The 23,178-nt window shown below is 33.8% G+C and overlaps 1 protein-coding gene across 5 annotated transcripts; it reads right to left on the bottom strand.

Annotated features, from left to right (window-relative positions):
• Positions 1 to 57: 57 nt before the first annotated feature.
• On the bottom strand, positions 58 to 22,581 carry Cox10 (Cytochrome c oxidase assembly factor 10). Of its 5 annotated transcripts, none has more exons than XR_013877028.1 (10): positions 22,465 to 22,581; positions 11,789 to 13,383; positions 5,315 to 5,392; positions 4,749 to 5,000; positions 4,006 to 4,190; positions 3,360 to 3,450; positions 2,409 to 2,667; positions 2,040 to 2,211; positions 1,165 to 1,514; positions 58 to 223 (listed from the first exon to the last, which is right to left on the bottom strand). XR_013877028.1 is itself a non-coding variant. In XM_080151679.1 (10 exons), the coding sequence occupies exons 3-10, from the start codon at positions 12,095 to 12,097 to the stop codon at positions 1,355 to 1,357; spliced, it is 1,506 nt and encodes a 501-aa protein (XP_080007805.1). In that variant the 5' UTR covers positions 12,098 to 12,400; positions 12,877 to 13,383; positions 22,465 to 22,581; the 3' UTR covers positions 58 to 1,354. The 5 variants fall into 5 exon arrangements, 4 of the variants coding, with proteins under 4 accessions (XP_080007805.1, XP_080007806.1, XP_080007807.1 ...); XM_080151679.1 differs by having other exon boundaries at positions 58 to 1,514; positions 11,789 to 12,400; positions 12,877 to 13,383; XM_080151680.1 differs by having other exon boundaries at positions 58 to 1,514; positions 11,789 to 12,294; positions 12,877 to 13,383.
• Positions 22,582 to 23,178: the final 597 nt, after the last annotated feature.

Below are 23,178 nucleotides of genomic sequence, written 5' to 3'. Positions count from 1 at the left end.
AAGTTTCTTTGAATTACAAATTCCACCTCCTTTATCCGTGGATTTAAACAGCTATAACAAAATCTATCCATATTTTATTTAATTGTTTCTGAATAAATTTAATAGTGTTTATCCATTTCAGTGTAAGATTTTTAGAATGGTTAACATTTCACATATAAAAATTACATTACACAAGTTGTAAATTATGAAATTTTAACAATAACAAATAAACAAAATCAAAATACTGTGTGTTTTTTCATTAGATAAAAATATAAAATCAGAAATAAAAGATAAATTTGTAATTTTTTCCAAATATTAGTGTCATCGCTAAAAAATGGTTCCATTACAGATTTGTTGTGATTTTCTATCCTCAATATTTCAAATCTTTTGCTTGCTGAGGTTCAGGCTATCTTAATAGTCAAGATAGATTTAGTCTACAAAATCCTCTACTATAGATTTTAAATCATCAATAAAGTTTTAAAAAATGAATGAGTCAAGTCCAGCATTTTTACTCGAAATTCCATCAAGTCATCAAGTCTGGAGTTCAAGAAGTCTTTAATTATCGATTGCCAAATGGTAAAATAATCGAAAGTGCAAAAATTTTTTCACATTAATGTATGTTCAAAATAACACTAATATAGAATGATTTACTAAACATAAGAGGATTATTCTCATGTGAATCATCAATATGTGTCTGTTTAATTGAAAGATATTAAAATCAATTATTTCTCATAAAAAAGATATATGAAAATTATTTTTAAATAATTAGTGTTATAATGACCATCGAATTACAAAAATATAAGTTTTTCAGTATCATTTTGATTAAACGACTCCTTTAACCTCTAACATTAAAAGTACAAGAATGGTGAAAATCCCCCAAATAACGCCTTCAGCGGCGAATAATGGCGAAACGGTTTGCCATAGACAAAAGATACACAAGTAAAAAATTCCGCATTAAAAAGTCCTAGAATATTAAAGAAATGCTTTAAGTCCCTAAAACAACTCCTCTCCCTAGAGGGGCGAAAACCAAATTTCTAATTAATCCAGGTAAGCTGGTTTGGAGCAAATGTCGTATGAGGAAAAAACTTAAGTGATTTGTTCTGTATTGTTTTGAATCTCCCCAACATAAAGAATAAGAAATGTCACTCGGCTTGGTGTAAGTAGGTCTGTTAAGCATGCCCTTACTATCTAATTAAAAAAACACAGAGTATGTATGAAATTATTCTTTTTCTTATTTCATTTTACACTATTATTTTTTGTAAAGTAAAGCCCGAAACATTTGAATCCAAAGTTTGATTTCAAAATTAAGTTTAGGAAAAGAAGAAATACTTTAAAATTTTATCTAGGTATTTGAATAGGAATAAATTATAATTTATTATGTTGGATGAATATTTTGTTTGTGAGTCTGTACAGCCTCTATTTCTTCTTTGGTTGAAATCTTGCTAATCCACATCAAAGTCATCAACAAGGGGAGATGAATCAAGGAAAAACGAAATAATTTTCTAGATGAATTACTGTCTGCTTTCTCATAAAACCTAAATGATAATCAATGATTACTTTAAAAATAAAACATCTATAAAATATTTCCTGGTACTTAAAGCTAAAAAAGTTTATTAAATAATGGACAAGATACGCAAAATTTTATTCAGACACGTACATCATACTACTTTTACATTTTGATGGAAGCTTCTTACACAACCAAGGGAAGTTGTGAAAATATTGCGATCGAGTAATTCGAGTTATCTCATGAGGTCTTGCACTCGAACTCTCACCACCGTAACTCAGTGCTTTACAGCTGAGCTACGACGCTCCTACAATTACTGCTTAGAACGACTAAAAATTATTTTATTTTGCTTTTACCCGAAATGGCAAAGTAGCAGCAATACAGTTTTTTAAAGTGTGACAAACTGGCACTTAAAAAATCTCGTTGGAGACCTTTGTTTTGAAGGTCCTTTAGTGACATACAAATGAGAGGAATTTAAACATTTTTTTTAATTGGTGGAAAAGATAGTAACTAAATACCTTTTGCCAAAGAAGGGCATAAAAAGTTTTAAGCTTACCTATAAGCCAAGTATGTTAAGTATACATTTAGGAAAAGACTATCAACAGCAAATGCCCATGTAGTAACTCCTAGTAGAGGAGCCATAGTACATATACCAATACAGGCAGCACTGTGACGTAGTGCGACTCGTCGACATAAGTCAGGGTGTGTTACACTCATCATTCTGTAACCTAAAAAGAAACTCATTTATGAACTAATCAGTACATTATTTCAATTAATAAAGAGAGACATAGCTGGTCTGCCGTAAATGTATGTGTGGTAAAACAGGATAAAAATGTTGAAATTTGGCGTGGGAAAAAAAATTTGTAGCAGGGGAAAACATGAACCATGAAAACAATTCAAATCCTAGTTTTCAATTTAAAAATACCTGCTTTAGAGTAATCTGGCCGAAGATTCCAAGACAAGGAATTAAAATGTGGGAACTGCCAGGAATACAAAATAGCTGCCAGGATGAATGCGCCAGGTTCGAGTGACCCAGTAGCTGCTGACCAGCCTATCAATGGTGGTATCGCTCCTACAACACTCCCCACCCATGTGTTGAGTATACTAACTCTTTTCATTGGAGTATACACACTTGTGTATAGAATCAAGTTTAACAAGGATAAACTTGCACACAAACCGTTCACCTAAAATTTTTTATCTTAAATATTTAAGTATTTGTCCAAAATCAGGGATAGTGATGGCAATCCGTCGAATTTTTGGGCCGGATTCTTAAAGAATCCGTCAAAAAAAGGTGGCGGATTCTTGCAGATTCCGGATTCGGATTCTAGCAATATTTTAAAAGGATTTTTAATTTTTTTTTTTAAATTAAGTGCTACATATGTCCTAAAAATCAATGTTCTTGATGTTCTCTATAATTCACTTCCGAGAATCGAACCAGATTTTAAAAGATATTATATATAATGATGAAAATCTTTGCCTTCAAGAGGAGGAGTTGAAAGAAAAAACTCAAGACGCTAATGTTTACCTACCACATAGGATCCAGAATCCGCTATTAAAAAACGGATTCCGGATCCGGATTCGGATTCTAAAATTGGCCAAAAATTGAGCGGATTCCGGTTGCAGATTGCCATCCCTAATCAGGGATATAAAATAGGAAAATGTTTTAAGTCTTGGAACACAGCTTTATCAAGAAAAATTACAATCAATTTAATTGGGGTAAACTTTAGGATTTAGCATGGCAGTTTCACATTGTACCTCATTAGAGCAACTGCCATGACAAATCCAAAAGCTGTAACTCTTTGTTTTATTGAAGTCCTTCCTGTATTAGGTCTGGTTATGAATAATATCTATGTCTAGTGAAATATAAAATTTTTACCTGTGTGTATAATATAAAAGTGCTAGTGCTTGCCATAACAGTAGCAAATAAAAAGGCGTGTAATGAGCTCACACAACCTCGGACCAAAACCCTAAAATCATATTTTTTTTTCATTATAAGATTAGGATAGGTGTTTTTTGATCGACTGTTATTAGACCGGACACAACTCAGGGGTGTATATTCTGCACAAGATGGATTTTTTCCCCTTCTGCAGAAAATATTTCATCCCCCTCTCACCCCTAGATATTTCACCAAGGAAGGGAAAAATTTAAAAATCAATAAAGTTGGTAAGAAACCCCCCCCTAAATGAATTTAGCTAAGTCAAGTTTTCTTCTCTATTTGATTAAATACATAATACATATGGTTCGTTTTGGCTTTTTTTTTATTTATATCCCCCCCCCCCCCCTACCTAACACATATTTTTTATTCCCGTCCCCCTTTTCCCTGCACGAACTTATTGAAAAAAAATCCTTATTTGTGTTTCTTAATTTGGGTAAGGTTAGGTTAAGTAAGCTCCACGAAGCAGAGGGTTAGAGCTTCCAGCTAAGAATAGTTATTTCTACAAAAGTTTTCAATGTAAAAACTGCAAGTACAATCATAAGACATTATAAGAGCACAAACACAATTTTGCCTTGTAAATCTTCACCTGTTTTTTGTTCTGTTCATCTGGCTGTCAAAGGGAACCTCAAGTATTTGATTAATTGAGTTAGCAGCAGCACTGGCCATAGCAGTACCAAGTGTAGCACACACAGCTATGTATGGATCAAAGGGTACAGGAGCCATTCCATATCCAGCTGTTGCCGTCATACATACCAATAAGGTCAGCCGGGCCTAAAAAATAGGGTTGGCAATCCGTCCAATTATTATACCTGATTCAAATTCTTACAAAAATCCACCCAAAAATATAACGGATTAATCCGTGGATTCTTATTTTTTGACGGATTCTGGATTTTTAGATTCTAGCAATATTTTACAAGGCCTTTCTAAAAATAAATTAAGAGATTTTTTTATCGGGTACTTGGAAGAATCTAAAACCGCTTTTTTTCATATTTTCACATATAGTTTTTCTTCTATTTCTGCGGCCATTTTCTAACCCATTTTCTAACGTTGTTAAAAATTTAAATATATATTTGGACCTAAAAAATATTTAAGTTAACTTTGCACAGACTATGAGACATAACCCTTTAAGCACCTTTAGGATGAAAAATAACGCTTTTGTTAAATATAGGATTTATACCTAATAAGTTGAATGAACTAAAAAATCTGAGCTCGACCATGGTTTTATTAGGAAAAAAATGAAAAACAATTTTGTCGTAAAAGTATATGTTTTGTTATAGGTGTCTTAAATTACTTGCTTTCGTTCTTGCACACTGTAAGGATTCTTGTTACCTTAGATAAATTTAGATAATGTTTGTGTAAGTCTGATAATTGAAGATTTGTCGTTGTCCACTCTATTTGATAATCATCCTGTTTCTGTAACCCATGCACAGACTCTGTCCGTATAGTTTCAAAATCTGAATCTGTAAACACAGATCTTTTTATTTCTTCTCCGGAGGATACTTTGGGTGTTAAAACTGGATCTGGTTTCCTGGAGAATTTCTCTGATAGTTTTTCAAATGTTTTACTTTGTCTGACAGCATCCTAAATATAAAGTAGGGGTTGGCCGAATATCCGGCCATTTTCAATATCCAGATACCGAATATTGAAACTATCCGGATACCGGATATTCGGCTGATTTCTGGTACCGGCAATTTGCTAGATATCCGGAGTTGGCCAGATATCCGGCATTAGAAATCAGCCGGATATACGGTATCCGGCCAAAAAAGTATCCGGCCCAACCCTAATATAAAGTTAGTCTTACATTAGAATATTTTTTTATAAAAATCTATGAAGCTATTTGTTTACTTCTAACTGGTAGAAAATTGTAATGATAAGCAAAACAAGTATTTACTTGCCTGAATGTATTTTATTTTCTTTTGGGTAAGAGTTTCTGGAGTTATTATAGAGGATTTTTCTATTTCATTAAGCTCATCCTAAAAAAGTTTAAACACATAGATTCTAAAATATCAAGCAGGTATATTTGGATAAGAATATGAACGAATTAAAAATCAATTTTCAGTGCGCTGTTTATGAGTTAATAAACTTTGCTTAAACTATGTAATTTGCGATAATATAAGTTTCTTTTTCACAACCAAGCATGGATTGGATATGGCCCGAATGCGAATGTTTTTCATGTGGTAGAAAACTTAATTTTTATTTGTTCTCTTTTCATAAAAAATTACATAATGAATCTTCTAATTTGAATGCATTTAGCCCTTTCACAAATAAGGGGGGGGGGGGGGGGGCGTAATGACATAAGCTCTTAAACCGTGAGCAAAATGGTCTAAATATTGAACTAGACCCTTCAAACTTGGTATAGAAGCCTAGTCCTATAGGTATTACATCTATAAGCAAAAAAATCCAAAAATTTTTATTTTTAGGTTAGGTTAGGTAAGAAAAACCCTGCGGAAATGGGGTTTTTAGGCTTTTTTTGGTCTATTTTGATGTGGAAACTTGCCTTAAATTGTTTTTTCTTAGGGTTTTAACTTAAATACACTGTATCTATTCATATGGACATTATTTAAGATGACTGAGCAAGTCGGGGACCGACCCCAGGGGGCTAGGTGGGTGGCCCGCAGGGGTTAAGTTCATTTTTCCCAATATATTTGTTGTGATACATCAAATTATAGGTTTTTTAGGTCAAGGAACTCAAATTCAGTGCTAAAATAAGCATTAGACTAATCTGAAGCTAGCCCCAGCGGGCTAGGTTGGTGGCCCGCAGGGGTTAAGTGCATTTTTTCTAATATATATCTTGTTATATATCAAACTATAGGTTTTTTAGGTCAAGAAACTCAAATTCTGAGCGAAAATTAGCATTAGACTGACCTGAAGCTAATCCCTCCGGGCTAGGTTGGTTTTTTGCAGGGCTTAAGAGCATTTACCTAACCTAACCTAGAAACTTACTTATATTTTTACAGGTTTTTTTCTTGAATAAACTGTGTCTATTAATGAAGACTTTATTTAAGATGATCCAGCAAGTCGGGGACCGACCCCAGCGGGCTAGGTGGGTGGCCCGCAGGGGTTAAGTGCATTTTCCCCAATATATATGATGTGATACATCAAATGATATGTTTTTTAGGTCAAAGAACTCAAATTCAGAGCTAAAATAAGCATTAGAATAATCTGAAGCTTACCCCAGCGGGCTAGCTGGGTTGCCCACAGGGCTTAAGTGCATTTTACCTAAGCTAACCTAGAAACTTACATTTATTATTTTTTTTAGGTTTTTTTTCTAGAATAAACTGTCCATTCATTAGGACCTTATTTCAGATGATTCAGCAAGTCGAAGACCGACCCCAGCGGGCTAGGTGGGGGGCCTGCAGGGGTTAAGTGCATTTTCCCCAATATATATGTTGTGATAAATCCAATTATATGTTTTTTAGGTCAAAGAACTCAAATTCAGAGCTGAAATAAGCATTAGACTAATCTGAAGCTAACCCCAGCGGGCTAGATAGGTAGCCCACAGGGCTTAAGTGCATTTTACCTAACCTAACCTAGAAACTTACATTTAATATTTTTTTTTAGGTTTTTTTTTCAAATAAACTGTCCATTCATGAGGACCTTATTTCAGATGATCCAGCAAGACGAAGACCGACCCCAGCGGGCTAGGTGGGTGTCCCTCAGGGGTTAAATGCATTTTTTTAAAAGTATGTGTTGTCATACATCCAACTATAGGTTTTTAAGGTCAAGAAACTCAAATTTACAGCTAATAAAAGCATCAGACTAATCTGAAGCTAGCCCCAGCGGGCTAGGTGGGTTGCCTGCAAGTCTTAAGTGCATTTTACCTAACCTAACCTGTTTTTTTATGGTTTTTTTCTGGAATAAACTGTGTCTATTTATTAGAACATTATGTAATATTTAAGACCCCAGCAGGCTAGGTGCGTGGCCCGCAGGGGTTAAGTTCAATTTTAGTTGTCATAAATAAAATTATAGGTTTTTAGGTCCAGAAATTCAAAGGGGTAATTTCACGAAATGCATTTGAACTTAATTTAGTGAACTGCATATTTTTTCCTGGTTAATTGGTTAAACTACATATATATGGCATATACAGGGTGGGGCAAATAAGACCGGACAAATTTTAACTTCTGAAGAAATGAACATAAAATCGTCAATTTTAAAGATTTTATTGAATTTTAAAAACTGGCAAGCAAAATAGGTATATGACTATTAGATTATTCAATAAAATCGCCGCCAGCCTTAATCACCGCCTATACCCGCCTCCTCAACCGCCGGCAGATCCAGGTCAAAATGTACCTGTCCAAGCTGGCGTAATTCTCCTTGATAGTGGCAATGATGGAGGTCTTTATGGTATGGGCACGTCTATTGGTGCATGCTTCAAAGTAGCCCCAGGCCCAAAAGTACATTGAATTAAGATCGGGCTGCTGGGAGGCCACATTTCCTTAGAAACGTGAGTAACCGCAGGATCCAAATTTGCCCAACTTTAAAGCTACCCTTATACACAGAGGCTCTTATTTGGACCACAGTTTAGCTAGAACGACGTTCTTTACCTTTTTGGTAATGGCATGAAGTTTCAGCGAGGGTTGTCAGCGCAACCCATAGTCTAAAATCAGGTTTAAAGTTCAATATGAGTCCCTGGAGTCAAGAACCGAGAAATTTTCACGAATTTTCACGGTTTTTGACGTGTTTTACATCTAAAAATCTGCCCCGTTTCACTTCGCTGGAGTACTACGGCCAAGCCATTTCAGATAGAGAGTTCTAGTCTTTTCTAGTGTCTCACTTATGTATCTAACAGTATCCCCAGCAAGTTGCATAACTCTACCTCACCTACAGATAGGCTGAGGTCAGATTTAGTGGGCCCTAGTCGAGAATCCAGATTAAACCACCGGCGCATTTGGAATCTGCCTTGTTGAACATATGCGCGGCCAGCTCGTTGTAAACGTCCATCTTCGTCCAAAGATTTTTTTGTGCTAAAAGGTCATTACCTAAGCTTTTTATAGTGTGGTCAAACGTCCTGATTGGTCAAGTAGTTTTGGCGCTATGTCCGTTTAAAGTTTGTCCGGTCTTATTTGCCCCACCCTGTATATGAAAGAATTTCAATTTTGATAGTACAATGTTAGCGGTGGAAGAATTTAGGGTAGTGCGGGGTTATTCCGGTCAATTTTTTGCTTAAACTTAAAAAAAACCATACTTCCCAAAAACTTTTTCCGGTTTTTAAGAGTGCAAATGAACGATATGGCAATAACGAAGAAGCCTGTCTTGGTCCCATTAAGATCTCGCAACTAGAAGTTGGTCAAAAATCGGTTTAAAGGGCGGCGGTTGGCCTATACCGGAATAACCCCACCGGTGGGGCTATTTCGGTCAGTTGACTTTGGGGGGGTGGAACACCCCCTTAAAATATTTTTTTTTAACATTTTAAACTATGAGTAGAAAGCTGAGGTCATTAGCTTTCTAACGGTACTAGTCGCATGCAGATCAGACAATTTTTTGACAATATTTTCCCCATTTTAAAAAAGTCGGTAAAATCGCAAAAAAAAACATAAATTTTTTTCATGCAAACTTTTAAAAAAAAATCATACTTTTTATTATATGATTAGGTTTTTTTAAACTTTATACATAAATTAGAGGCAATTTCTGATTCGCAGGTCTTGAAATTTCTTGAAAAAAGTGATTTTTTCCCCAAAAATTTTTAATTTTAAAAATCCTGCCAGTTTTGACAGCAGTTTCTTGTCTCAAATTGGCTAGGATTGACCTACAAGGGTGGTTAAGGTGTCTAAAGATGCAAAATTACATGCCTGACAATTAACTCGAAATGATATGGGGTCTAACTCTAATATTTCAACACATTTTATGCAACAGGAATTTTAAAAATGCAAAATCTTGAATATGTACTCTAAATCTTGGAGATAGAACCCATATCCTGGGGAGTTTTTGTTAGGACATGCAAAGAGCTTTCTATAGACACCTTAAACACCTTTCTAGCTTATTCCTAGCCGATTTGACATAAAAAATCCAAACCGCGCAAAAATCGCGAACACCCTCTTATACGAAAAAGATGCAAGGGTTTCATATGGAATTTTAAATCTTCTAGCGGTCTTTCTAGATAGACATACCCCTTCTTACAAGAGCCAATGCAGCTGATACATCTTCATCAGGCAAATATTTAAGGCGTTCCTTTGGGTGATATTCTCTTCCCATTACTATAAAAATGTGTCTGAAAAATTTTTAATGTCTTTACAAATTGAAAAGCTTAGGCAACAAAACATGACATAATACAAGCAGTAAAATGACTAGTAATGTACATCACACAACAGGCAAGGCAATGATTAGAGCTTAGGTCATGCATTTGGGTTGTTTATGCTTCCAGATCACCTAAATTAAACATTAGGGTATTATAAATTTATAAATACAGTAATAAAAAAAAGTAAAAAAAAGTGACCGGAATAGACCCTTTTTTTGAGACGAAAAAAAAATTATGAAAAAATCAAGTTAGAACAACGCCTCCAATTGCAAACGATAAATGAATGCCATATCTTTCATTTTACAAAAACCCGGGGGTCAATAGGACTTACCATTTTTTCACAATTTTAGATTGAACATGGCCTATTTTGAAATTTTTTTTTGCAAATTTTTTGCAACTTTTTGAGGGCAAAAAAATCATAGAAGGAGTGATCTGACAAAAAATTGCTGAAGTAAGAAATGAAAGTATAGGCAATAAACTACAACTTTGCTTTTCTGAAGATCTCTCGCAAACGTTTAGAACACCGTTAAAAAACGGTTTTAAAAAAGTTAGTCGAGTGACTGGAATTAGACCCCCCTACCGCATTAACCCCGCACTACCCTAATATGCTAATAGGATACAATTTTTTAATTTAATGTATACCACATACCACGAAAAAACTAGCATCAGGTTGCTATTGTGTTTTTTTTTAGCTCCAAATTGACTTTAAAAACCTATAGTTTGATGTATAACAACACATAATTTGGAAAATTTACCCCTGCAGGCCACCCACCTAATCCGCAGGGGTAAGCCTTAGGTCAGTCTAATGCTTAAATTAGCTCTGAATTTGAGTTTCTTGACATAAAAACCTATAATTTGATGTATGACAACACATACTTTAGAAAAAATGCACTACACCCCTGTGGGCCGCCCACCTAGCCCGCTGGGGTCGGTCCCCAACTTGCTTGATTATCTAAAATAATGTCCTCAGAATAGACACAGTTATTCAAGGAAAAAAAACAAAAAGAATAAGTAAGTTTCTAGGTTAGGTTAGGTAAAATGCACATAAGCCCTGTGGAAAATCTACCTAGCCCGCAGGGGTTAGCTTCAGGTAAGTCTTATGCCAATTTTAGCTCTGAATTTGAGTTTCTTGACCTTAAAAACCTTTATTTTGATATATAACAAGATCTATATTGGAATTAATGCATTTAACCCCTGCGGGCCACCAACCTAGCCCGCGGGACTAGTTTCAGATTAGTCTTATGCTAATTCTAGCTCTGAATTTGAGTTAACTGACCTAAAATACTTATAATTTGATGTATCGCAACATATATATTGGGGAAAATGCACTTAACCCCTGCGGGCCACCCACCTAGCCCGCTGGGGTCGGTCCCCGACTTGCTGGATCATCTTAAATAAAGTCCTCATTAATAGACACAGTTTATTCAAGAAAAAAACCTGTGAAAATATAAGTAAGTTTCTAGGTTAGGTTAGGTAAATGCTCTTAAGCCCTGCAGAAAACCAACCTAGCCTGGGGGGATTAGCTTCAGGTCAGTCTAATGCTATTTTTCGCTCAGAATTTGAGTTTCTTGACCTAAAAAACCTATAATTTGATATATAACAAGATATACATTAGAAAAAATGCACTTAACCCCTGCGGGCCACCAACCTAGCCCGCTGGGGCTAGCTTCAGATTAGTCTAATGCTTATTTTAGCTCTGAATTTGAGTTCCTTGACCTAAAAAACCTATAATTTGATGTATCACAACAAATATATTGGGAAAAATGAACTTAACCCCTGCGGGCCACCCACCTAGCCCCCTAGGGTCGGTCCCCGACTTGCTGAATCATCTTAAATAATGTCCATATGAATAGATACAGTGTATTTAAGTTAAAACCCAAAGAAAAAACAATTTAAGGCAAGTTTCCACATCAAAATAGACCAAAAAAAGCCTAAAAACCCCATTTCCGCAGGGTTTTTCTTACCTAACCTAACCTAAAAATAAAATTTTTTGGATTTTTTTGCCATTTAGATGTAATACCTATAAGACTAAGCTTATATTCCAAGTTTGAAGGGTCTAGCTCAATATTTAGACCATTTTGCTCACGGTTTAAGAGCTTATGTCATTACGCCCCCCCCCCTTATTTTTTTTTACCTTAAATACTAAATCTTGTGTATCTATAACTTCTTTGTATTTCTTAATGAAAAGTACAGGCGGTGAGTCCAACCTCAAGTCGTGAAAGACATTTCCAGTGGTGAACTCTCCTTTTTTTCCTACTACAGATTCACCCTTCTGGATTGGAACTGATTCTTGTTTTTGTTTATTTAGCCAGTCTCGCTGCTTTTTAGATGGTCTACTTGATCCTGCTCGTAGTTGTACATAACAATTTGAACAGTACAGAGAAAAGGGCGAGGAAATAAAATCTGGCTTTTTGAAAATTGTACTACGAAGGAACAACGACATTTTTTATTTTAATTCATCTGAAATAATTTAAAATAGGGTAAAAATTAGAAAGGATGTGCCTATAAATATATACCTAATGATAAAATGTTTATCCTAATTTAATATGAATCTACTTAATTTAATTTGAATATTACATACATTAAGAAAAAATAATAAAAAACTCTTAAAACAAGATTAGTTTTTATGAAAACTCATGCCTTTATAAAATGAAAAATTTATATTACTATTCTTTCATGTAAAGACATAAAACAAATAAACGTTTATAAATTATTACAATCTATTACATAAACTATTCTTCTAGCTCTAATATTGGTAAAGTTAAGATAACTCATAAGAATCTCTTATAAGCCCCCCCTTGCCCTATTTTAATGATAATTGGGGTTTTATTACACTCCTAAGCATAGACATAAAAACCACACACCATTTGCAGTTAATCTACAAATTTCTCTTTTTTAAATGTGCTGGAGAAGTACAGAGTAAATCTCATCCCATTTTCCTTTTCCCTCCCCTTTAGTTGTTGCTCTCGATTCTTGACATTTCACCCACCTCTCCTCTTTAATCACCTTTTTAAAATTTCTCTGACCATGGCAAACTATTTATATTCTTTTCGAGACACAATGTATATAAAGAGTGGCAGGACATCGTGTAAACATTCTTGAGTGTAACGAACAGACAGACTTTTAGGAGACCATTGTTTTAGATGTCATAAAGACCATACAAAAGACGAGAAAGAAATGAACTTTCTAAATTGATGGAAGAAGTGAAAACTAGATACCTACCTTTTCTAAAAAAAAGGCATAACAATAAAAACTAGAAATGCAATTGAGATGTTTAAGATGAAAACAATAAACTATCTGGCAGTATTTTCTTTAGAAATAACAAAATTGTACAATTGAAAAGTTAGCAGAAACGATGTAAAATAAACGATAAAATATTTGTTGACAGTGATTATAAACTCGGCACTTTTGATAATCAGTTTAACCAAACTAGCTCTAAGTCCACATAATATGAGAACAGTAGAAATAATCGACCCGACAGTTGATCCAATCTCAATTCTATTTAATACAAACAAGCTGGCCACCGTTAGTAGAAAAATAGTAATTGCAGAATGACCTACAACATACCCATGACCAGATTCTAACAAAATGAAACTGATCCATGCCAGGAAAATCCAAACATAATTTGGCAAAGGCTGTTTTGTTGTCACAGGAGAAATATCATCTCTAACTAAAGTTTCGAGGGGAGGATCTTCATCATTGTTCGTAATCACAGGTCTCACAACCGTTCTAAACAAATATAAAAACAATATCAGCGAGAAAAGCAATATTTTTTTTTGCGGCGGCGAAAAATTCGGTTCCGCCGCCGTGTTTTAAGATACCAAAACTAGGGGTAATCATTGACACAACCAAAAATATTTTACCTAAAGGGGATGGGGGGGAAAGTTTTGCCACTTTCGCGTAATCCGTGATTATTAGGCCAGGTATTGATGTGAGACTATAGGTTATTTGGGATAAAAGTTTACTTTTGGGTAGTACTTCACGTATATTTATTCATTTTTTAGATAGGTCTCCAGGTTCAGGTGCTGCAGGCTGGAAGGTGGTTTCTGGACAGGTAAAAATTTCTGAAATTTTTGTTTGAAAAGTTAGAGATCAAATTATTAAACAAAATATGCATCTTTATGGATGTTATTGACATATCAGAAGAAAAAATTAAAATCGGCCTCCAGGTCAACTCTGGACAGGTAAAAAAATCAAGTTTTTTATTTATAGAGTTAGAGATCAAATTATTAAACAAAATTTGCATCTTTATGGATGTTATTGACATATCAGACGAAAAAATTAAAATCGGCCTCCAGGTCAACTCTGGACAGGTAAAAAAATCAAATTTTTTATTTGAAGAGTTAGAGGTCAACTTATAAAACAGAATATGCATCTTTTTTGATATTATTGACATATTTGAAGAAAAAATTAAAATCAGCCTCCAGGTTCAGGTGCTGCAGGCCTCCAGGTCAACTCTGGACAGGTAAAAAATCAAGTTTTTTATTTGAAGAGTTAGAGGTCAACTTATAAAACAGAATATGCATATTTTTTAATATTATTGACATATTTGAAGAAAAAATTAAAATCGACCTTCAGGTTCAGGTGCTGCAGGCCTCCAGGTCAACTCTGGACAGGTAAAAAAATAAAAAAATTTATTTGAAGAGTTAGAGGTCAACTTTTAAAACAGAATATGCATTTTTTGATATTATTGACATATTTGAAGAAAACATTAAAATCGGCCTCCAGGTTCAGGTGCTGATGGCCTCCAGGTCCACTCTGGACAGGTAAAAAAATCAATTTTTTTTATTTGAAGAGTTAAAGGTCAACTTATAAAACAGAATATGCATCTTTTTTTTATAATATTGACATTTTTAAAGAAAAAATTAAAATCGGCCTTTAGGTTCAGGTGCTGCAGGCCTCTAGGTCCACTCTGGAAAGGTAAAAATCAAAAAATTTTATTTGAAGAGTTTGAGGTCAACTTATAAAACAGAATATGCATCTTTTTTGATATTATTGACATTTTTGAAGTAAACATAATATCAGTCTCCAGGTTCAGGTGCTGCAGGCCTCAAGGTCCACTCTGGAAAGGTAAAAAATCAAATTTTTTATTTGAAGAAATAGAGGACAACTTACAAAACAGAATATGCATCTTTTTTGATGTTATTGACATATTTGAAGAAAAAATTAAAATCGGCCTCCAGGTTCAGGTGCTGCATGCCTCTAGGTCCACTCTGGAAAGGTAAAAAATCAAATTTTTTTTTTGAAGAGTTAGAGGTCAACTTATAAAACAGAATATGCTTTTTTATATTACTGACATATTTGAAGAAAAAATTAAAATCGGACTCCAATGTTCAGATCCTGCAGGCCTCCAGGTCCACTCTGGACAGGTAAAAATTAAATCTTTTTATCTGAAAAGTTACAGGTCAACTTATAAAACAAAATATGCATTGTTTTGAATATAATAAATATACTTGAAGATAAAATTAAAATAGGCCTTCAAGTTTAGGTACTGCAGGCTTCCATTTTCAGGTATTTTTGCTTTTTTTCTTTTATAAGGTTTTAAAACATGGTAGGTATCATATACATTGATACTTTTTTTATGGACAGTGACACTTTTACCTGATCCTGGTGAACGCTGGTTGTTGCCGGCCAGGTGAAAATCTCAAATAGTTATTTTGGAATTTAGAAGAAAGATTACGAAATAGTATAAGGTTGAAATATAATAATATAGTGAAATTTAAGGACGTGGAGCCTGTCTGGACACACATTTTGAAGCCTTACATGATTAATTTTACTATATTATCTTATTTTAACCATTTTTCATCTAAATTCTAAAATTACCTTTCTGGATATTTATTTGGCCAACAAAGTTTCAATAAATATGATAACTACCAGGTTTAAATAAATATAGAATAGAAAAAAAGTAGGGGGGAAATCAAGGGGGGGGGAAGTTTGTACAGTTATAGGAAATGAAATTCAGTACCAAATTTTGCCCTGGCCGTTTGGGCTTGTTTTTATAGTTATCAACCTAATTCTTTTTGTAAGCGCTCTTATATGATTGGATCTACCTGTAAAACTTTAAAAATTGAAATTTGGGACTATCCCTTAAAGAGGCTAGTGGAGCAAAAGACCCCCAAACACTAAAATTTTAAGTTCTGAGTCAATTTTCTGAGATATTGAGACGATTTTTTTTAATGAAAACACTTTTTAACAAAACCGAACTAAGTAGCCAATACAAATTTCATTTTGGGACTTTCCTTCTAGGGGCTAGTGGAGCAAAAGGCCCCCCAAACACTAAAATTTTTAGTTCTGAACCTATTTTTAGAGATATTGAGATGATTTTTTTTATGAAAATTTTTTTTACAAAACCGAACTAAGTAGCCATTACAAATTTCATTTTGGGACTTTCCCTTAAAGGGGCTAGTGGAGCAAAAGACCCCCAAACACTAAAATTTTAAGTTCTGAGCCTATTTTCAGAGATATTGAGACGATTTTTTTAATGAAAACACTTTTTAACAAAACCGAACTAAGTAGCCTATACAAATTTCATTTTGGGACTTTCCTTCGAGGGGCTAGTGGAGCAAAAGGCCCCCCAAACACTAAAATTTTAAGTTCTGAGCCTATTTTTAGAGATATTGAGATGATTTTTTAAAATGAAAATATGTTTAACAAAACCGAACTAAGTAGCCATTACAAATTTCATTTTGTCCTTCTAGGGGCTAGTTGAGCAAAAGACCCCCAAACACTAAAATTTTTAATTCTGAGCCTATTTTCAGAGATATTGAGACGATTTTTTTAATGAAAACATTTTTAACAAAACCGAACTAAGTAGCCATTACAAATTTCATTTTGGGACTTTCCTTCTATGGGATAGTGGAGCAAAAGGCCCCCCAAACACTAAAATTTTAAGTTCTGAGCCTATTTTCAGAGATATTGTGACGATTTTTTTATTGAAAACATTTTTAACAAAACCGAACTAAGTAGCCATTACAAATTTCATTTTAGGACTTTCCTTCTATGGGCTAGTGGAGCAAAAGGCCCCCCAAACACTAAAATTTTAAGTTCTGAGCCTATTTTCAGAGATATTGAGATGATTTTTTAAATGAAAACATTTTTCACAAAAACGAACTAAGTAGCCAATGCAAATTTCATTTTGGGACTTTCCTTCTATGGGCTAGTGGAGCAAAAGACCCCCAAACACTAAAATTTTAAGTTCTGAGCCTATTTTTAGAAATATTGAGACGATTTTTTTAATGAAAAAATTTTTAACAAAACCGAACTAAGTAGCCATTACAAATTTTATTTTGGGACTTTCCTTCTATGGGCTAGTTGAGCAAAAGACCCCCCAAACACTGAAATTTTAAGTACTGAGCCTATTTTTAGAGATATTGAGACGATTTTTTTAAATAAAAGCATTTTTAACAAAACCGAACTAAATAGCCATTATAAATTTCATTTTGGGACTTTCCTTCTAGGGGCTAGTGGAGCAAAAGGCCCCCCAAACACTAAAATTCTAAGTTCTGAGCCTATTTTCAGAGATATTGAGATGATTTTTTTTATGAAAACTTTTTTCACAAAACCGAACTAAGTAGCCATTACAAATTTCATTTTGGGACTTTCCCTTAAAGGGTCTAGTGGAGCAAAAGACCCCCAAACACTAACATTTTAAGTTCTGAGCCTATTTTCAGAGATATTGAGACGATTTTTTTAATGAAAACACTTTTTAACAAAACCAAACTAAGTAGCCAATACAAATTTCATTTTGGGACTTTCCTTCTAGGGGCTAGTGGAGCAAAAGGCCCCCCAAACACTGAAATTTTAAGTTCTGAGCATATTTTTAGAGATATTAAGATGATTTTTTAAAATGAAAATATTTTTAACAAAACCGAACTAAGTAGCCATTACAAATTTCATTTTGGAACTTTCCTTCTAGGGGCTAGTTAAGCAAAAGACCCCCAAAACACTAAAATTTTAAGTTCTGAGCCTATTTTTTAAGATATGAGATAATTTTTTTAATGAAAACATTTTTAACAAAACCGAATTAAGGAACCATTACAGATTTTATTTTGAGACTTTCCTTCTAGGGAATAGTGGAGCTAAAGGCCCCCCAAACACTGAAATTTTAAGTTCTGAGCCTATTTTTAAAGATATTGAGATGATTTTTTTAAATGAAAATATTTTTAACAAAACCAAACTAAGTAGCCATTGCAAATTTCATTTTGGGACTTTCCTTTTAGGGACTAGTGGAGCAAAAGACCCCCAAACACTAGAATTTTAAGTTCTGAGCTTATTTTTGAATATATTATGGCTGATTTTTTTAATGAAATTTTTTTTCAAATAACTGAAATAAATAATCAGAAGATAAAATTTTAGTGTTTGGGGGTATTTTGCTCCACTAGCCCCTGGAAGGAAAGTTCCAAAATGAAATTTGTATTGGCTACTTAGTTCGGTTTTGTTAAAAATGTTTTCATTAAAAAATCATCTCAATATCTCTGCAAGTAGGCTCAGAACTTAAAATTTTAGTGTTTTGGGGTCTTTTGCTCCACTATTCCCTAGAAGGAAAGTCCCAAAATGAAATTTATAATGGCTATTTAGTTCGGTTTTGTTAAAAATGCTTTTATTTAAAAAAATCGTCTCAATATCTCTAAAAATAGGCTCAGTACTTAAAATTTCAGTGTTTGGGGGGTCTTTTGCTCAACTAGCCCATAGAAGGAAAGTCCCAAAATAAAATTTGTAATGGCTACTTAGTTCGGTTTTGTTAAAAATTTTTTCATTAAAAAAATCGTCTCAATATTTCTAAAAATAGGCTCAGAACTTAATTGTTTTAAGTTCTGAGCCTATTTTTAAAGATATTGAGATGATTTTTTTAAATGAAAATATTTTTAACAAAACCAAACTAAGTAGCCATTGCAAATTTCATTTTGGGACTTTCCTTCTAGGGAATAGTGGAGCAAAAGACCCCAAAACACTAAAATTTTAAGTTCTGAGCCTACTTGCAGAGATATTGAGATGATTTTTTAATGAAAACATTTTTAACAAAACCGAACTAAGTAGCCAATACAAATTTCATTTTGGAACTTTCCTTCCAGGGGCTAGTGGAGCAAAATACCCCCAAACACTAAAATTTTATCTTCTGATTATTTATTTCAGTTATTTGAAAAAAAATTTCATTAAAAAAATCAGCCATAATATATTCAAAAATAAGCTCAGAACTTAAAATTCTAGTGTTTGGGGGTCTTTTGCTCCACTAGTCCCTAAAAGGAAAGTCCCAAAATGAAATTTGCAATGGCTACTTAGTTTGGTTTTGTTAAAAATATTTTCATTTAAAAAAATCATCTCAATATCTTTAAAAATAGGCTCAGAACTTAAAATTTCAGTGTTTGGGGGGCCTTTAGCTCCACTATTCCCTAGAAGGAAAGTCTCAAAATAAAATCTGTAATGGTTCCTTAATTCGGTTTTGTTAAAAATGTTTTCATTAAAAAAATTATCTCATATCTTAAAAAATAGGCTCAGAACTTAAAATTTTAGTGTTTTGGGGGTCTTTTGCTTAACTAGCCCCTAGAAGGAAAGTTCCAAAATGAAATTTGTAATGGCTACTTAGTTCGGTTTTGTTAAAAATATTTTCATTTTAAAAAATCATCTTAATATCTCTAAAAATATGCTCAGAACTTAAAATTTCAGTGTTTGGGGGGCCTTTTGCTCCACTAGCCCCTAGAAGGAAAGTCCCAAAATGAAATTTGTATTGGCTACTTAGTTTGGTTTTGTTAAAAAGTGTTTTCATTAAAAAAATCGTCTCAATATCTCTGAAAATAGGCTCAGAACTTAAAATGTTAGTGTTTGGGGGTCTTTTGCTCCACTAGACCCTTTAAGGGAAAGTCCCAAAATGAAATTTGTAATGGCTACTTAGTTCGGTTTTGTGAAAAAAGTTTTCATAAAAAAAATCATCTCAATATCTCTGAAAATAGGCTCAGAACTTAGAATTTTAGTGTTTGGGGGGCCTTTTGCTCCACTAGCCCCTAGAAGGAAAGTCCCAAAATGAAATTTGTATTGGCTACTTAGTTCGGTTTTGTTAAAAAGTGTTTTCATTAAAAAAATCGTCTCAATATCTCAGAAAATTGACTGAGAACTTAAAATTTTAGTGTTTGGGGGTCTTTTGCTCCATTAGCCCCTTTAAGGGAAAGTCCCAAAATGAAATTTTTAAAGTTTTACAGGTAGATCCAATCATATAAGAGCGCTTACAAAAAGAATTAGGTTGATAACTATAAAAACAAGCCCAAACGGCCAGGGCAAAATTTGATACTGAATTGCATTTCCTATAACTGTACAAACTTCCCCCCCCCCCCTTAAATAGGAAATATACCTGAAAATAGCCTATAAAATTCATATGAAAGCCTGCAGCACCTGAACCTGGACGCCGATTTTATTTTTTCTTCTTCAAATATACAAATAAGATCTAAAAAGATGCTAATGTTGTTTTAAAAACTGACCTCTAAACTCTTCAAATAAAAAAATTGATTTTTTTACCTGTCCAGAGTGCACCTGGAGGCCTGCAGCACGTGAACCTGGAGGCCAATTTTAATTTTTTCTTCAAATGTGTCAATAATATAAAAAAATGCATATTCTGTTTTTTAAGTTGACCTCTAACTCTTCAAATTAAATTTTAGATTTTTTTATCTGTCCAGAGTTGACCTGGAGGCCTGCAGCACCTGAACCTGGAGGCCGATTTTAATTTTTTCTTGAAATATGTCAATTATATAAATAAAATATGCATTTTCTGTTTTGTAAGTTGACCTCTAACTCTTCAAATAAAAAACTTGGTTTTTTACCTGTCCAGAGTGGACCTGGAGGCCTGCAGCACATGAACCTGGAGGCCGATTTTAATTTTTACTTTAAATATGTCAATAATATCAAAAAAGATGCAAATTCTGTGTAATAAGTTGATCTCTAACTCTTCAAATAAAAAACTTAGTTTTTTACCTGTCCAGAGTGGACCTGGAGGCCTGCAGCACCTGAAACCTGGAGGCCGATTTTAATTTTGTCTTCAAATATGTCAATAATATAAAAAATATGCATATTCTGTTCTATAAGTTGACCTCTAACTCTTCAAATAAAAAACTTGGTTTTTTACCTGTCCCGAGTGGACCTGGAGGCCTGCAGCACCTGAACCTGGAGGCCGTTTTTAATTTTTTCTTCAAATATGTCAATAATACAGGGGTGTATATTCTGCACAAGATTTATTTTTTTTCCCCTGCTACAAAATTTTTTATTTTTCTTCCCCCCCTAGTTTTTTCTCACTAAGTAGGGGGAAAATGGAAAAATATTTAAAGAACTCCATATTTTATTTATTTTATCCCTCCTACCACACATTTTTAAAAGTTTTTTTCACCAAGGATTGGGGAAAATAGAAAAAATGTTTTCAGTTTTCTTAATTTTTACATTTTTTTTCCCTCCAACAACTTATTTTTTATTTCCCCCCCCCCCCCCCCTGAGCAGGGGATCCCATGTAGAATATACACCCCTGCAATAATATCAAAAAATATACATATTCTGTTTTATAAGTTAACCTCTAACTCTTCAAATAGAAAACTTGGTTTTTACCTGTCCAGAGTGGACCTGGAGGCCTGCGGCACCTGAACCTGGAGGCCGATTTTAATTTTTTCTTCTGATATGTCAATAACATCCATAAAGATGCATATTTTGTTTAATATTTTGATCTCTAACTCTTCAAACAAAAATTTTAAATTTTTTTACCTGTCCAGAAACCACCTTCCAGCCTGCAGCACCTGAACCTGGAGACCTATCTAAAAAAATGATTAAATATACGTGAAGTACTACCCAAAGGTAAACTTTTATCCCAAATAACCTATAGTCTCACATCAATACCTAGCCTAATAATCACGGATTACGCGAAAGTGGCAAAACTTCCCCCCCCCCCCTTATCTCTAAAAAATAAGGGAGTAGTACCCAAAATAAAATTTCTGGTATTTCGAGTTACGAGTCACCCAACCTTTTAATTGATCGAAGACGAGGATTAACGGGTAATAGGATTTATAATTAACAAAAAAAGCTATTTAAAAAAGTAAAAAAAATCAACATGTTTAAAATGGACGTACGGACATTTTGGTAATGATTAGAGTTGCTACGCTTTCTAAATCGTACCTAACTACTAAAGGAATCACCATGCAAAATTTGAAATCGATAAGACAATTCTAACATGTCTAAATTAACGAAAAAAGCTATCCGTGACGGACGGACGGACCGACCCTAATTATAGAAAAGCTTCGCTTTTAAAAACTGCTTGACTACATTGCTATAAGGTGCTTAACATCACTTGCTCTCCTTCGTAAATAGTTAACATAAAAATTATCATACCATTAAAATCAAGGAAAAACATGGAAAATGCACTTTAAAACGAAATTTCAAATCCTTATACTAAAGTAACAGGATGTGTGTCTGTGTGTTCGTGTGTTTGTTTCTACCGAAGGATCTCGCTAACCGCTGAACCAATCGGGTTCTCCTTAACAGGATAGCTTCTCATATGTCCCGGAAAGGTTTATAACTATTTTCTTGGGGGGTGGGACACCCCTAACCCTCCAAAAAAAATAAAAATCCCCCCCCAATTTTTTTTTTATTTTTTCTTATAAAATCCAAAATAAGAAATTGGGTTATTAAATTCGACTCGCTCTTCAAGTGCCCCTAGAGGCCTCTAGGGGGCGTGGCCGCTAGTTCCAAATAAATGAATAAAAAACACACACTTAAGTAGAATTAGGGTAAGGTCAAAATTGTTGCAACAAAAATCAGATTAGAGGCATCGTGATAAATACTAACCTATTTCTTACAACACTTTCAGAAGGAACAAAACCATTTTGAAACGGAGCATCATCTGATAATATTCTTGTAAACTCAGTATTTGCGAGTTCAACAGATGGAGCTGGGGTGACAAAACTGGTGAAAATTGTTAAAAATCGATAAGTTTAACACCGGGTACTAAATACTAATTGGGTTTCAAATTTTTTTTATATTAATTAGGCATATGACCAATAAAAGGAAAAAACTTAGGTAAACATTTTACACAATCAGCTATACTTTCAAAAGAGGAGTATGCACGAACGAAAGCAAGTGATTCTAAGCACCTTCCAGCAGTGATTCTAAATGTGTTTAACATTTTATTATTAGTGTACTTTCGTAATTTACATTTGATTATTTTTTGACATGTTATTTTATGTGAACCTTTGAATTCAACAAAACATTTGAAGATATTTAATCAAAAAAATGCTTAAAAATCCAAAGTTTTATATTTATTCATAGAAAACCATGGTAAAACTTAATTATTTCAGTTGGTGTAACTATATCAAATATGACCCTCGTATATTTACAAAAAGTATTTAGATTCACTGCTGGTAAAGTGCTTAGAATAACTTGCTCTCGTTCGTGCATAGTCCCCTTTATCCCCTCTTAAGAGAAAACAAACAGCAACGGAATGTTACACAAAATTATCTGTATTAGCATGCGGTGAAAGTTATTTTAAACATTCACTTAGTA

The sequence above is a fragment of the Acartia tonsa genome, chromosome 2 (genome assembly GCF_053477335.1).
Source record: "Acartia tonsa isolate MP-2025a chromosome 2, ASM5347733v1, whole genome shotgun sequence".
NCBI classification, from domain to species: domain Eukaryota; kingdom Metazoa; phylum Arthropoda; class Copepoda; order Calanoida; family Acartiidae; genus Acartia; species Acartia tonsa.
The sequence above is the reverse complement of the archived record's forward strand: the minus strand, read 5'-3'. Positions and strand labels throughout refer to the sequence as shown.